The following is a 16,058-nucleotide window of genomic DNA, read 5'->3' as shown; positions in this document are numbered from 1 at the left end:
AGTAATCATAAGCGGGGACTAGAACTGCAATTCCTGTCTGGTAAAGTAAGGATATATATAAAGAAAGTGAGCTGTTTGCAATAGGAGTTTGTAAGTCATGAGAACAGTTTGTGTGGTGATAGGCTGAAAGGGTGATATTTTTAAAATAACATTTTGCCATTTATTAAGAAGTCATTTTTCACCAATGTGGTTTTCAACAGCTTGTAAATATGTCTGTTTTGTCTGTAAATATATTTCTGAGTGTTAACAAGGTGTGCAGAGACTTGGTTTGATCAAGAACTAAGGCATAAAGGTATCAGATAAGTAGCGCTGGTTATCATTTCACTGTATGTGGGCACATTTAGGTTGGTCTACTGATTCAGGGTAGATATTTATAGGTATTTCTTTTGCCTGTTAAAGCACTGAGCTGTTGGATTCCATCCCCCAGACTGTGTTCTATTTCAGTGATTTAAACAATCCCTGTTTCACAGTTTTAAACAATTCAGAATTTGTTTATGGCTTCTTCATCTATATGGTGTCAGTAATTATAACAGACAACCTGCTTTTTAAGGACTTGGTCATCTTAGGCAGTGTAGAGTAAGCTCTTTTCCTCCCATAAGTTATAGTGCCTTTTCTAAAACATGAATCATTCTATGAAGTATTCTATCATGCTTCAAAATATTTGTTGTGATGCTAATGTGGACATGACCAAATTTTTAACCTTTGTGATTTGTGCAGCAGTACTCTTACAAACTTTTTGAGTTGCAAGGCTGCTTAGGTTTGTTCTGTACTGTATTTAAATAGCATAATACAGAAGGCTGAATAGATTGAAGAGTCAGTTCATTGTCCATTGTGTAAGATATTAGCTCTGCTCAGTTACATAAGTATCTATGTATTTGTCCTCAATAAAGCCATCCTCCTCAGGTTCAGAAGCATTAGTTTTGTCAAATATTACTATGGGATCTTCATTGTTTGTATCTGATATTGCAGGAAAAGAGTTCATGTCAGCTGAGAACTCTTGTTCAAACATCTCAGGGTCATTTTCTTCCAGACGACGGTGTCTGTAGCTCATCAAATACTGGTACCATGTTGGGCATTTTATGGCAGTAAAAATTAGGAGTGTAGTGCTTAAAACAAACCCTAGCACTCCCACGAGGAAGGTCCAGCTTTTGCCGAGAACTGGAAATTCTATTAAAACAGACAGGAAAAAAAAAAAAAAAAAGTTAGTTATCTTCATGTGTAATATCTGAAAGAACTCTAGTATAAATTTCTTAATAGTTAGATTGAGAACACCTTAAAGATCATAGGAGGATAACTGGTTTATAATTAAGCCTGAAAATTCACTTGTTTTATGGCTTTGATGAAAGAATAACGGTGTAGCAGGACTGTAAAATGATATGAATTATGGAACAGCAAATAAAACATTGCAAGCAGTGATGAGAAACATCAGTGCATTACCTGCATGTGTTCCATTGTTTCCAGTGATGTTTGAAGTCAGAGCTGTTAGAAAGACTGTGCTTTGATGCTTAATGGCATAGGTGGAAGGTATAGTGGTTTCTGAAGTAAGTTTTTCAGTTTCACAGTCAGCTAGTTGAATAGTTGCATTCTTGATAGAGAATTTCTGCTTTATGTTTGGGAATGTACACATAGTGTTGTTTTCATTTTCTGTGAATAGGAGCAATAAAGATCATTTGCGATACTATTAACTAATTGGCATTAAGATCTTAAAAAAATCAACGATAACTAAAACACAGAGAAGGTGATGGTGAATTTTATTCAGATCAGGAAAAAACTAAGGTAAGACTGTTTGAGGCAAACAGGTGTGAAATGCTGTTCTTATGAGAACTTACCCATTATCACATTAGAAGCAGTTAGCCATGTTTGTAAATCAAGGAGGCTACAGGAGCAGTTCCATGGGTTTCCATCTAAGGTAATTGTAGTCAGTTTTAAAGATGGTTTTATATGAAAAGATTCCAAAAGGTTATTGTGTAGATTCAAAACTCTTAGATTTTTTAGAGAAGAAAATACATCTGAGTCTAATTGAGTAATCCTGTTATAGGATAGATTCAGCTCTGTCAATTGATATAATCCTGCAAATGCTGCTTGATGAACTGTGTTAATACAATTGTTGCTGATATCCAGGATTACAAGTTTTGTCAAATTGTAAAAGCTGCTATTACGTAGTAGGATAATCATGTTTTCATTCAGATAAAGCTCAGTGAGGTTAGAAAGCCTTGTAAGAATCTTGGTGTCATTGTGGTTTAAAGTAATTTTATTATTTTTGAGATTTAATTCAGTAACATTTTGCAACAAATCAGTGGGGATGCTGGTGAGGTTCTTTCCAGACTCATCACAAATGACCTGTTGAAAAAAGATAGTATCAACAATTAAAATACAATAAAGATGTCCATTGAAGGTGTTCCATTGATAACTGTTAATGGGAAGAAAAGAATGGCAGCCATTTACAAGAAAAGTTCTACTGGTCTACATGCTGTTGTGTTAATGTTTTCCATAACGTTCTTGTAGATTAATGATACAGGGGAATGAACTGTCCTTGCGTGTATGGATCTGATGGTCAGGACACTTAGTGCTTAAATCTTGATAGAACTGCAAAGCTTATGTGGTTATCATCCTAAATAAAGCTGATCTGGCATGCCAGTTTGAAGTTAGTAGAGTTGTCTGTTTTGAAATTCTGATGTAGAGAAGGATTCCTTTGCCACATAGTCAAGAGACCACCAAGCAAAGGTGTCACAGTGAAAGTGGACTCAAGTCTAAGAATTAGTTTAAATGACCTTTTTCCAATGTATTCTTTTATTTTAAAATAGCTATGCTTACTATTTAAAACATCTTTGGAACAGGCTTTCAACCATCTTGAGCACATAATTTGAATGCTATACATATAATAAAAACAATTTTGATTTTTCTGTGTTGAAGTTTAGCATAGCTGTACTCTTCAGGTTTGGGAGTAGTTATACCTTGGAACATTTTTCTCTTCTGAAAAAAAAATAGATTTCTTTATGCATCAGTGCAGTTTACAGTTTGTTGGCAGGGTACTTGTGCTAGATTAAAATGAGATCCTGATTACTAGGAAGAGATTGGTTGTGTTGTTTCTCTTTCTAGTGAAGCAGGCTATGCTTGAATTGTTACTGCTGTGACCAGACTGTATCTAGTTTGCTTTATTGAAATAGATCAGATTAACTGCTTTATGCAGTATATATCCTTCGGGAGTTTTGGGTTGTTTTTGTCAAATATTTTGAAAAAAATAGTATTTGAAATAATATCTTAGAGAATATTCTAAGTACTTTAAAATATCACAGACACATTTGATCCTGACTGAGGAAAGTGCAGACACAATGGTGCTCAAATTTGAGCAGTCATTGGTCTTGTCCTGTTGTGATTTAGGCCTGTCCCAAGATGGCAGAGAGATTTGACCAATGTATAAAATTATATCAAACATGTTTTAATGTTTCTCCACCACTTAATATTTCCAAGAGCTAATTCATATTTCACAGCAAACTTGCATAATTTACATACAACTTACAGTTTGAGAAGTAATGTTGCAGTCAGCAGTGACTTGATTCAAAAGCAGCATTCCAGCCCAGATTATGAGCCAAGACAGTTTCATGTTCAGAGTCTAGCAAAAAACAACACTTTTCAATATTGAGATCAATATCATGGAATCACAGAGTGGCTTGTGCTGGAAGGGACCTCAGGTGTCATCAAGTTCCATCCCCCTGCACAGGCAGGGTTGCCAAGTGCTAAACCAAGTCCTGGATCAGGTTGCCCAGGGCTTCATCTAACCTGGCCTTGAATACTTCCAGTGATGGGGAATCCACAACCTCTCTGGGCAGCCTGTGCAAGCACCTCACTCAGTGAAGATATCAGTGTAGAAGTAGTTTAGCATAAGAATAAACAGTAACTGGGTACATTTTGTTTTACACAGATACTGTAAAATGTAAAATTAAGAGGAAAAAAATGTCATAATCTGTAATACATTGAGCTTTCCCTGGACTTGGACAAGTCTTAAATCCAGTGGCCAGTATCAGCAGACAGAGAATGGACTGATCTGACAGTTAATAGACAACAGATTCACAAATGGATTGAAGTAATGGGCTGTATACTTGTTAATATTCCTCTTAAAGCAGTTATGGATACTAGAAGACTATGGTAGGAATCAACTGAAGAAAGTAGGAAGGAAGATTTTTCTTATTAAATATTCTCTGCAGTGTTAATTTCTCTCAGAAAAATGTATAACGTATCCATCTTCCATTTGAACTGGTCATCATTTGCAAGATCTAAGCAGGAGTGTCAAATCTTGTCTTTTACAGCTTAAATTGATCCATGTTTATGCAAGGTTTGAAGTAGAATTTTATGCTAAGAATAGATTATCTCTTTTGTGAGGCTTTTAGTCTTCTGAGTATATGAAGTCTCATGGAGAAAAGGAAATAGACTGGGCGAACTTCAGTATCTCCTTCCTGTATTTCAATCTTCTAGATTAAAGAAGGTCAAAAAACAAGGATTGAAATCCTTGTTTGAAGTGCTTCTTGCAGAGTATTCTCTGAATTTTACATGGTCCGATTTACTTAAGGCAGCTCAGTTACACAAATAAGGAAGAATACTAAATATAGGCAGCCAGTCAGATTTAAAAACAAAACAAAGAAACCCATCAATCCTTTAAAAGAGTGCCACAAGGCTTTTGACAAGTTTGGAGTAGATGAAAATCACAGGCCAGTTGGTCACATCTGATTGCTTCTGTGTGTTTGTGTCTCTGAGGACTGACCTCATTCACCTGTCTGAATCACTGTGTAAACTTTTGTAACTTCCTTGAAAGAGGAATGTGTGCTACTCTGATCCATTGTGTATTTTTGCTCTTATTGGAAGTTTGCATCAAACACGGAGAGACACAGTAAGTGCCAGGGATGAGGAGTACTAGTAACAGCAGTGGTAGTATGCTGCTGTATTAGGAACTGTTGTAGTCAGAAACCGTATTGGTGTCTTGCATACTTTTTGGAGGCAATTTGTGTACTGCTGGTGGAAAACATGCTGTGGTTGTTGGAAGTTCCCAATATTAACTGTGTTTCAGTTGGAACTTAATGGTACATTTGGACTTCAGAGATACCTCTTCAAAACTGTTCAGAAACAGAGCAGACATTAATCATGCAATTTAGAAATACAATTAATAGCATTATCATAGTTTTCAGATTTAAAAAAATAATAATACATACTGTCATTAATAGAGAGGGGAAAAGATATTGGGTATTATTTTAAAAGGTACTCAGTCTGTAAGTTACTAACATTCAGTTTAACAATGTAATTTAATTTAAATGCTTTTCATAAATTCAAAGAAAGAGTTAACATATTGGAGTAACTGGAATGCCATTAATAGGAAAAATCATTTTTCTGTCTAAAAATTCACTGCAAATACGTCCGAGTCAAAACACAGCCGCCATTCTTTGACATCTGTTGAAAAATTAGGTTTTTCTTAGGAAGCTGATTTCCTGCATTTATATGTGGGAAAAGTTGTAAGCAATAGAAGAACAAGGAAGGATTTGATTTTAATTTTAATTGCAGTGTAGCTCTTCAGTAAAATCAAACTTTAAGAATTGCTGCCTAAGGTAATTACTTTGGATAGAAACTCAGCCTAGTAATACATAGGCAGAACCTTGATGTGTCCTTATTACTTCAGCTCCAAAATATTTTGTTGAGATTTCCATGGAGGATTGTGTCAGACTTGCACCATTCAAAAGCAATGCAACTCCTGTTGCTTTTGTTAAAGAAAATAGCCGATCTGTGGGGCAGTGAGGTCTGCTTAATCAGGTACTCTGCTTTTTGGAAGAGAATCAGACTGTACTCTGTTTTTTTACTGAAGCACAGTTTACTTAATTTTGTATGTACAAGGCTCATAGCAATTCCTGAACTTTTAATGTATGTCAAGATACATATATATACATATATTTTCAGTCTAACAGAAAAGCTTTAAAAGCAAATCTTTGCCTACATTTTGAAAAAAGATGTGCCAAGTGCCTTACCTTTCTGTTGCTTCTGGGAGCACCATATACCCACACGGACTTCTCAGTGCAGTGACAAGAAATATTATCGTGTAACAGCACTTTGGTTTTCTTTCAACCTTTGTACCTAATGAATAAGCAGGCCATGTAAAAAAAAAAAAAATAAGGAAACTGGAATATCCTTAGCAAAACATTGACTAGGTTGAGTAACCTTGTATAATCATCTTCAGTTTAATTGGTTCTGCAGCCAATAGGGAAGCCTGATGGTAGCATGCTCAAGTGTCAAGTTCCAGATCATATAGGAAGCACTGAGTTAAAATGCCACTGGATATTTACAAGCAAGATGGATTATTGTTGTTTAAAGAAATGTTGGAGATGGATTAAAAACTTGAACTTTTTTAATGTTGTTGTCAGGAAATGAAGAAATTTTTGAGGGGTTTACTTATTGAGGTAAATATCTGTGCTTAAATAGCTGCTGATGTCTCTCTTTAATTCCTGTGGCATAGAAACATCAGCACCAAAAAAAAAAACAAACAAACCCAACCTGTGGAGTGTGTTATATATCTAGTTCATTATTTATAAAGATCACAAGCATTTAAGGACATGAGCTGTAAGTTGGGAAGAAATCCCTAAGAAGAAAAGTAAGATACTTGCTCTGATCTGAAAGCATGTTAATATGCAAAAAAAATAATACGAAGACATACGCAAACACCGAGTCCGCTAATGTTTTCTTCTAATGGTGCTCCTTCTGCAAGCTTCATTCTGCCCAGTGCATAATATGAAACTAGAAAAGGATTTGCCTACTCTCATTATCCATTCTCAAGAATGTAGCTGAGTAGTAACCTTTTTACTTTAGTAGCTCTCTTTTGCGTCATCGATGCTTCCTTTTTTTTACTTATTTATTTATTTACTTAATGTGTCAGAATGTATCGTGACTTCCAAGCCTCAACCCTGTTAGTTTCCCTAATAATCTGGCGTTGTGCTACATTGAATAATGAAACCTTTAGGAAAGCCACTGCTGATACTATTGCCTCTCTAAAAAGCACTGAGCTTTAACTTTCTTTAAAACACCACTACCAGAGAAAGCATAACAGCTAAGTCAATCATTTCTAGTCTCATAGAGGTACTGAGGAATCTAGCCCAGAGTCCATATCGTGTTTGAAAACTAGAGACTTTTGCAGGTAAAGGTATTACTCTGTAATGTGTCTTCTACTTTTTACATCAGTGGGGTTGGAAAAATAGTTGTAGTAGTAGTCTACTAAAAGTCACAAAAACGTACTATTCTTACAGCATAGAAAAGTTAATTCAAGCTGTGGAAGAAGATATTGAACGTGAAAAAGTTGCAGCTGATGACATAATAAAAGGCATGACTGAGGAAAATCAAATTAAATATATGGAGATGAAGGCTGCGAATGAAAAGCTGTCCCAGGTTGGTTTATTTATTAGTGTTTAACCTGAAAAGTTTCTTAGTCTGGCTCCATACATTTTACGTACAATTTAAATATTAAAGTAAAAACTGAGTGATACAATAACAAACTTGGCAGTATACTGAATGCCTGAAAAATAGAAAAGAAATACGTTACATTTTAGTGTTTCTTAGGAACAAATTCTGTCCATCATTTTCTTTTCAAATTTGGAGACTGACATATAGAATTTAAGTTTTCTGAAGTGTTTAGGTGCTCAACCACGTGTGAGAAGTGAGCAAAGGGTAAAAAGTAAGCACAGTGTATTTTCATTTGCTAAAGCAAAATTTTTTCATCCTGTGCACAAAAATAAATCTGACACGTTTTTTGTGCATCTTGTTCTGTGTCTGGATGTATGATAACAGCATACTGTGCCTTCTAACATTTTCACTGTTTCACTAATTCTAATGTTAATGAAAGCAGTAAGATCTCTAGGGTTGGAATAACTTCAATGAGCTTCAGCATGCAGTCATAGAAGGCTTTGTTATGTAGTCTGTATGGGGAATGACATCTTTTAAGGCTAGTGCTTCCCAGCTATCTCTCGAACTGAATCATTACTCTGGACCTACCTGTCTCTTCACCATGAATAAGCTGTGGTGGCTAGTTCAGGTCTTAAAATCTAACATTAAATTCTAAAACAGGAATGATAAACTCTACTCTCAGTGTTGATTTTAAGAAAAAGGCAGAAAAAAGGGCAAACATTTTTTGGTTATTACCCAACAACAAATAAGAGTTCTTAAGTGAATATGATGTGTAAGCTAGTTGGAGAAGCAAGATGATGTTTCATGGCATCTTCTGAATGCTAGACTACAGAATGAAAAGTAATTTAATCAAGTAGTAATTTTAATCTAAATCTTGGATTTTTTTCCTGTTTAGGAATTGTTTGCTCAACAGCAGGATTTGGATGCACTAAGCATAAAGGAGGCGTCTCTGAGAGCTGTATGTATGATAAAAACAAGCTTGAGTACCAGTGTTCACGGAACTCCAGTGTAAAAACATAATACCCTCCTCCTCCTGAAATTTCTATGCACTGTGTGGATTATGCCTTGGAAGTGGATGGCAAAACTGCCTCCTATTTTCCACCAATAATTTATAATCATTTGTGTGTTAACGTGTTTCTACTACATCTCAAATACAGAATTAGGGGGGCAATAATGAGGTTTTCAAGCTTTAATCGTTTAGTTGTTAAATGTTTTGTGTGACTTTTGGCTGATTTGCCATTACCCTCCAAAGATAAATGTGAAATTACCATTTGTATTCTTAAGGATTTGTGAGATTTAATTTTTCAACATGATTTCAGGATGTGGGAGGATGATTTTCTTTTCTTTTTTAATACTGACTGGTATATTTTACTCAAAAAATGCAATGATGTCCCTAGATTGTAGAGTACTTTGTTTATACTACCTCTGTACTATTTGTAACGATCAAGCTTCACTTGCAGACCGTGAGCAGTGTTGTTTAATTAGAGCATAATTTCTGCAATGTTCTTTTGCAGTCTGGAAGCTTATAGTAGGTGCTTTGTTTTTCATAACAGGAAATAGCACGCTCCCCAGTGAAACTGGAGGCAGTGCAGCTGTATGAAAAGCTTAGTGAGCTTGAAGAACGTCGGAATCAAATGATTGCTGAGGAAGAGAACATGGAATCTCCACAGGAGGAAAGGGAGAGATTACTAAAGCAGGCAAGAACATAAAATCATATCATTCAGTGGAATCTCTTGAGTCCATTGGTATATTATGGAATGAGAATATTTGAACACCCTTCTCTTTGGGTATAGTCATTATTAGCTCTTTAACTAGCGCAAACCATGCAATTACATACATGAAGGAAGGAAGAGATGTTTTAGATTCATCTAAAACAAAATTGGCACAGCCAACTTTTCAGCTGGTTGACTTTTTCCAGTCATACATGGATTATCATACTGAACATTACTAATGAGTATGTGATATAGTTAAGAGAGTGTTCAGAAAGCACAGAAGCACTTGAAAGAAATCAAACATAGATTATACCAATTTTCTTCAGTGAAGAACTGTGGTTGAATAACATGGCAGCAAGTTTTCATATGCCAAATCTATTCTCTGCTGTAATTAATTAAGAATTAATTTTATAGATTTTTCCTTTCTTTATTTGTAGATTTTACTTCATCTTCCAAAGTTTTGCTTCTTTACAGGTTAAAGAAGATAATCAAGAAATAGCAAGCATGGAAAGACAGTGAGTAATCCCAATTTCGTGTAATTTTACACATTTCGTTTAGCCACTAATGAGAAATAATTGAATTCATCATGTGCTGCAACCTCCACAGGTGTTAACCTTCCCCAGGGAGCAGTATATATCCTGCTTCAGCTAAATAATTTTTATAGTGATCAACAGCTTACGTCTGCATAAAACATTTTTTATTGTTTCAAACATGCCTCAAGAACAACAAATTCTTAATAGCAGTGACATAAATTTCTTTAAGGTTGAAAAACACGTTCATCCCTAAGGAGCTATACATTGTAGTCATGTTTAAGTTTCTGTTAAGCTTTCTCAAGACTTTAGAGTTACAAAGTTGATTAGACAGATTTTAGTACTGAAGAGTAACTGGGCATTACTTCTTGGTTCTTGGATACTACATCTTTTTGGTGGTTTGCCGTAAACTCTGGTTAATTTTTGTGATTTTGAGCCTTATGATTTTCTTCACAGAAGATCTGAGGTGATACCTTAACTGTCCTAGAAACAGTTTAAAATTATTCCAAGCAACATTACTGATTTTAATCATTGGTTAATTTTTAATACTTTGACAACTTTTGATTGGTTGATAAGTTATTTAACAGAATTCTTCACAATAAATGCTAACAGAGAATTGTGTGTGAGAAGTTACAGAAAAATGTTTCTGAGGTAGCTTTCTTTCCCTTTTTGACTGATTATCTCATACAGTGTTTAATTTGGCAATTGCTTAGAAGATTTTAGTGATTGCATACATGACTTTTACATGCAAAACTGCATAGCAGCCAGCAGAGGGGCCAGTTGAGTAATAGAAAAGTTACTGAGGGCTCACAAAAAAAAGTTTTTAATTAAAATGAGCAACAGTACTGATACCTGTCGTAGATTAGCCACATTACACACACCCCTTATAATAACAGTAATTTTAATGTTATTTTGCATTTGAGAAACTAGGTCTTGCTGGCTTGATTCTAATACTTCTCTCTATCTTTTAAAAAGAAATGTAATTTACAAAGCAGTTTTAACTTTGGATTTCATTATCTGTTTATTAGGCTGGCAGAAGTAAGAAAGAAAACAAACCATTTTAAAAAGGTTATTCAACAACTCGATATGGATTTGGAGAAGCATCAAGGTAGGATCACTTCACAGTGATGGTAGATGATGCAGAGCTGCATGTGGAAAATATACCATGACATACATATGTGAAGTTTCTGTGCTCATGCAGATATTCATTGTTCAGCAATGGGCTGGTATCTAGAGCTGCAGACTTCGCTTTTCAGAGAAGCTGAAAAACAAGAAACTGAGAAAGCAAGAAATGATAATATAGTGTTGTCATGTTGGCATTCACCAAGTTTGTTTGATTGGTAAAACTACCGAATTAACAGTAGTATGACCATCTGGTTTTCTGACCCATTTTTTTATCAGTGAATGTGGAACTGAGAATGTTTAAACTAATGCTAATATGCAAAGCAGCAAGAACTCAACTATTCTTTTATCTGTCTTACAAACTTATTGTGCTGATGTCAGCAGGGAGAGCTTGGGAGTTGACTAAAAATGGTGTTACCTTCAAAGTTTAACTCCAGAAAGCAACTGTTGTAGTATATCAGGCTGTTACATCTGGATTTGTAATAGCATTGAAAGTTATAGTTGTGAAAGAAATAGCTTAGACTTGTGAATTGTATTTACTTTGAAGAAATTTCACTGTTAAGCATTTCTAAAATTGACCGTAAGCAAATGTTAGATATATTTACCATCTTCTGCATTACGAAGTATTTCATAGCTTTCTAGATAGTTCATTATTTTTGTATGTAATTTATAAAAAGTGTATCATTAACATTTCTGTTTCCATTTTCTATTTTTCAATCCTGCTCCTATTTTTCTTTTTTTTTTCCCTTCTCCTGTGCAACTCTTTTTGGTTTTGTTTTTATTTCCTTGGAGAAATGCAGAAGGTTAGAACTGAATTATTTTTCACAATGTATAGTTAGAGTCACATGTAGTCATTCATTACTAGTTTGTACTTCCTTCACCTTTCTGGTGAAGGTTTATCTTTTTAAATATCAGCGTATATATTTTTAACCAACTGATGTGACAATATTAAGTGACACTGAGTGAATTCTCTACTTTTTACACATTATGATTGTTTTTTAATCAATGTTTTTTCCTACCTCAGGGGATCCAGGACTGAGATGATAAAATGTTAATTGAATGATACATTTCTTGTAGGTGAGGAAAACTGGAAATATGAGGAGCTGAAGAAGAGAGAAGTAAACATAGACAGTAAGTTATCTGATATACTTAAGTTAGACCTAATTCCATTAAAATGCATAGTTTATTGTATTGTTAACAACAGATTTAGAGCTAAAGAGAAGTTACCTCCTGATCTTTGCATAGAAGTTTGTAATCTACCTCGGGACAAGGTAATTGATATCTTAAGGCTTGCAACACATTCACAGATACTCAAAGCAAGTTTCAAAGCCTTTCATCAAACATCAGAGATCTCATAGGGACACACTGCAGTTGTCTTGTCAGATTCACTTGCACGCTTACAAGAATGACTCAGAAAAGTAGCAAAAAAAAGATTAAAAAGAAAGAAGTGATGCCAGGTGGATAAGAGTTTCATGTCCTTATCAGATTTTGTTATTTAGTACAAGCCATTGGAGACAGCAAAGTTACCCGCTTCCATTAGCTGGTTGCTTATTTAGGTAGCTTTCAGAAAAATGAAGACCAGTAAGTGTTGGGCTGGACATCCAAAGAAGTATCAGATGTGATGGTGATGAAAGTCCTGTCCCCTGCAATGGAAACCCTCACCTTAAACCTCACTGTGACCTTGTGTCATTAGGCAAATGTGTGTATAGGGAGAAAAAATGGCTGTTTTTCATTCCAGCCACTTGACAGGTTTCAAAGACTGTACCACCTGCTTTTTCAGTAGACTGCTGATCTCAAAGTAGTCTGTCTGAAAATGTCTATCATATCAATTTAAGATAAAGCTTTAAGAGGTAACTCCAAGGGCTTACGCTATATCCCTGTAAACAGTAACCTACTTTATCATGTTTGTTGATATGTAGATTTTCTTGAAACTTTTGAAGAGGTGAAGGCTCAGGAACTGGAGCGAAAGGCCCAAAAAGAAGCCAGTATTATTGCACTCCTGGAGCACTCAAGTAGGGTAAGAGCATTTCCCTTGTCCTTTTGCAATCTAGGCATTCAGAAACATGAAGCAGTAGAATTAATGGATATAGCAAGATGATGTTTTTAATATTTTTTCCCAGTAAGTATCTGCGTAATAATCTCTTACGATGACCAAACCACACAAAATACCAGATACAGCTGTAGTAAAAATATGTATTTAATTTCTCTTTATTTCTGGGGAAAGAGTTCAGAACGTTTGGTAATATTTGTGACCAGAAAAAAAAGTGCCTATGTAAGTACTGTATGTGCTGTAATTAACATTATTCTATTCATAATAAACATTTCAGAATAGAAGTACAGCAGTACTTTGTTTACCTAAAGTCTGTACATCTCAATTCAAAGATGCACTGTCATCACTAACCAGTAAAACTGGTAATATTCCAGTTCTCTCTGATGTATTTAATTATGTCTGGTATACCCTGCTGTGTAATATTTAATGTAAATACTTTGAAAAATGCTCCCCCTTGCAATCTGCCTTTCTTTGCACTTTCAAATCATTTTTCCTGACAGCATTTTTGGTTCCTGTAGATTTTTCATTTGTTACAGAAATCTTTCAGCTGAGTAAAGTTTTGATAATATCAAATAATATCACTTAATTGTCTCTTGTTTCAATTTAGTACACTGTAAGGAATATGTTAGGCAGTAACATTTGCTTTAGAAGAGTTTGATACGGCAACACAGTTTATCCTTAAAACTAAAAAGATGTACTTTTGCATAATCTTCATTGATCTAGCAGTACATCTTTTACTGAAAACTGACAGGATGAAAATTCTTTATATTTAAATCGTTCCACTGTTTCAGTCTTTGTAGTGCAGAAGCCAGGTAATAGACAGGAGCTTCTCAGCTGTCCAGTCAACATTTGTAGATTCAAAGACAAAGTGTATTCTTGTTGTTGGTAATGCACAGAATGTGAACCGTATGAAACAAATTTCATCTGTTACCAATCAAGAGCTGAAGATTATGCAGGAAGACCTCACTTTCAAGTCAACTGAAATGCAGAAGTCACAGAACACTGCTAAGTATCTGATTACAGGTGAGATCAGTAATGGGTTTTCAAATCCATTCCTTTAAAAGCTAAAAATGACCTAAGTTCTTACATTAATAAGATCTGTAAATCTTGTGGAACACTTGGTTGATAAATTTAAACTCAGGTGAGTAACAGGTTATTTATATTTCTCAAATGTATTTTGCTTATTCTTATCTATAAATCATCAGCTTGTTTGCTCAAGTGTATGTTAAACAAATATATTTTAATATATATGCATAAAGTTCCATAAGCTAAAAGTCTGATGTTATTAATATTTACCTTGAAATAATTTTCTTACACAGTCTTCAAACATTTTTTAAGTTACCTAACCATGTGTTATTTGTAAATGTCGTTCTTAGTAGCACTTAGACACAGACTGGTTTTCTAATGGGGTCTGTCCCAGGGGAGAATTAACTGCCAGCAATGGTGAATACCTCAAATACCTCAAATTTACATTCTCAGGCTTTGATTTTTCTAGGTGAATATTAACTTTTTACTTCATTTTGAAAATACTCAAACGCTTAAATATTAGGAATTTGCAGGACCTTGCTTGTAGTTTCAAAAGCAGACAGTACTTTCCTTTAATATCTGCATCAGGTATCTATTTAGCTTCTTATTAATAGTGCTTAGAGTGGAATCGTTCTTATAATTCTAAACCTTTGCCAATAGGATCATTGGTCCAGCAAGCTTTTCCTTGTTTGTTTGGCTGAAATGAAGGGGTAGGAATGAAGAGCCATAAATCTTTTTGTTAGAAGGCTATTACATTCTGTGCTTGGTAGTAATTTTCAAAATAGGAGCCTAAGTTGCAACAGCAAAGCAGATATTTGTGAAGCTGTTACACAGAAAATATTACAGAACTTGATAATCCTGTTGTTCAATCGTACATTTGGTATTTACTTGCTTATATTTAACAATATCAGGAAGCATGGGCAGTGTAGAAGAAATTATTGAGGAACATAGTTTGTGCTGTGTGAGGGGAGTGAATAAAGCTGCAGTATATGATTTTCAGCAGATAATTTAAACAACGTAGTAGTAAAGTTCTGAACGCAAGCAGTCAGTCACAGATACTGTAACAAGCAACTTCAGGTTCTGTAAAAAATACAGTGAATGTTCAGTTTGCATAGCTTCAGTTCTTCCCAGCCCCTGAGTTTCAGCACAGTCATCTTCAGGATCACTTTATTGTTATTAAAACCTGGATTTTCGTGCCATAGCTAAGATATAAAAAGTCCATCAGCAGAGTAATTAAAAAAAAAAAAAAAAAAAAGGCAAGAAAGGAAACCATGAAGAGTAAACAAAAGTGCTGGTGGCAGAGTTTCCCAAAAACATTGCCCTGGGTCACCATAGTTTGGTCGCAAAGTTTGCTACTGTGTACACACTGCCTGCGAGATGCTGCAACTGCATGGCGTATCAGAAGGAACTGGGCTGCATCCTCTTCCTGTCTCTTCCCCAAGAGAAGCTGTGAGTTTAAGTTTGGTATTTTGTTTTGTTTTCCCTGAGGCTGATGCTAGATAAGGGTAAAATTTACCCACTCTGCTTTCTTCCCTTTTCTCCAAAAACTGTGAGTGGGTCAGAGTAGCCCATGACTGCATCACCCTAGATTTGTCAGTACACAGGCAGAACAATCTAAAAGTCCTTCCAGGCGTTTTGGCATGTGCGATGTCACTATTCCTTACATGTGAAATAAATTCAATTAAGTCAACTGTATGTAAATTTAAAGGAATAAAATACTATATTAGCACAACTATATTAAAAGTGAAAGTGTTGTGATTAGGTCTAAGTAGGTATTCAAAGATATTTTGCAGCTATTTCCCTCTAATTAAAATACTTCATATACGTTTATTTTTTGGTGGTTTTCACGCTAAAGCTCTGGTTTATAGAGGTTCATAAGCATTTGTTTTTAAACCACCAGTGCCATAGAAACAAGAGAAATAGTGTGGTGTTCTGTTCAGTTTTGCTTTGGGGTCTGATGCTGACCAGTACCAGCCACCACCAAGTATAAGCAGTTCTGGAATGTTCTAGAAAGTGTTTTCTTAATTCCTTTATGTTAGAAGGATGCATAAACATTGAATCAAAGACAACCAAAGCAGTTCCAACCCTTTATTTTTAAGTCCTCCTTCTTGCCAGAATGGAACTTTTTAGAATTTATATAAATGCCCTTTACATATATATTTATATATATATATATATATATAAATG

At 34.9% G+C, this 16,058-nt stretch overlaps 2 protein-coding genes across 2 annotated transcripts in view; one reads left to right on the top strand and one right to left on the bottom strand.

Annotated features, from left to right (window-relative positions):
* The window catches only part of IFT74 (intraflagellar transport 74), a 30,266-nt gene that overhangs the window by 5,558 nt on the left and 8,650 nt on the right, over window positions 1-16,058 (top strand). Inside the window, exons 9-16 of the mRNA XM_072359224.1 lie at window positions 7,278-7,416; window positions 8,327-8,389; window positions 8,985-9,128; window positions 9,618-9,658; window positions 10,702-10,781; window positions 11,873-11,926; window positions 12,715-12,812; window positions 13,742-13,868. Coding sequence (XP_072215325.1) covers window positions 7,278-7,416; window positions 8,327-8,389; window positions 8,985-9,128; window positions 9,618-9,658; window positions 10,702-10,781; window positions 11,873-11,926; window positions 12,715-12,812; window positions 13,742-13,868 — 746 coding nt within the window. The remainder of the gene's footprint in view (window positions 1-7,277; window positions 7,417-8,326; window positions 8,390-8,984; window positions 9,129-9,617; window positions 9,659-10,701; window positions 10,782-11,872; window positions 11,927-12,714; window positions 12,813-13,741; window positions 13,869-16,058) is intronic.
* Window positions 842-6,862, bottom strand: LRRC19 (leucine rich repeat containing 19). The gene is made up of 6 exons (XM_072359149.1): window positions 6,839-6,862; window positions 6,009-6,098; window positions 3,521-3,613; window positions 1,830-2,340; window positions 1,438-1,644; window positions 842-1,167 (listed from the first exon to the last, which is right to left on the bottom strand). The coding sequence occupies exons 1-6, from the start codon at window positions 6,860-6,862 to the stop codon at window positions 842-844; spliced, it is 1,251 nt and encodes a 416-aa protein (XP_072215250.1).

This window comes from Excalfactoria chinensis, chromosome Z (assembly GCF_039878825.1).
Source record: "Excalfactoria chinensis isolate bCotChi1 chromosome Z, bCotChi1.hap2, whole genome shotgun sequence".
Classification (NCBI taxonomy): domain Eukaryota; kingdom Metazoa; phylum Chordata; class Aves; order Galliformes; family Phasianidae; genus Excalfactoria; species Excalfactoria chinensis.
This window is presented reverse-complemented; position numbering and strand designations above follow the sequence as displayed.

Bases quoted from the DNA above. Each gene is read 5' to 3' on its own strand.
- LRRC19 (XM_072359149.1), bottom strand. From the start codon at position 6,862: ATGACGCAAAAGAGAGCTACTAAA. The intron at 6,099-6,838 runs GTAAAAAGGTTA...AAAGGTTGAAAG, and splicing joins CGCAAAAGAGAGCTACTAAA to AAAACCAAAGTGCTGTTACA. The intron at 1,168-1,437 runs GTAATGCACTGA...CTGTTTTAATAG, and splicing joins AAACAATGGAACACATGCAG to AATTTCCAGTTCTCGGCAAA.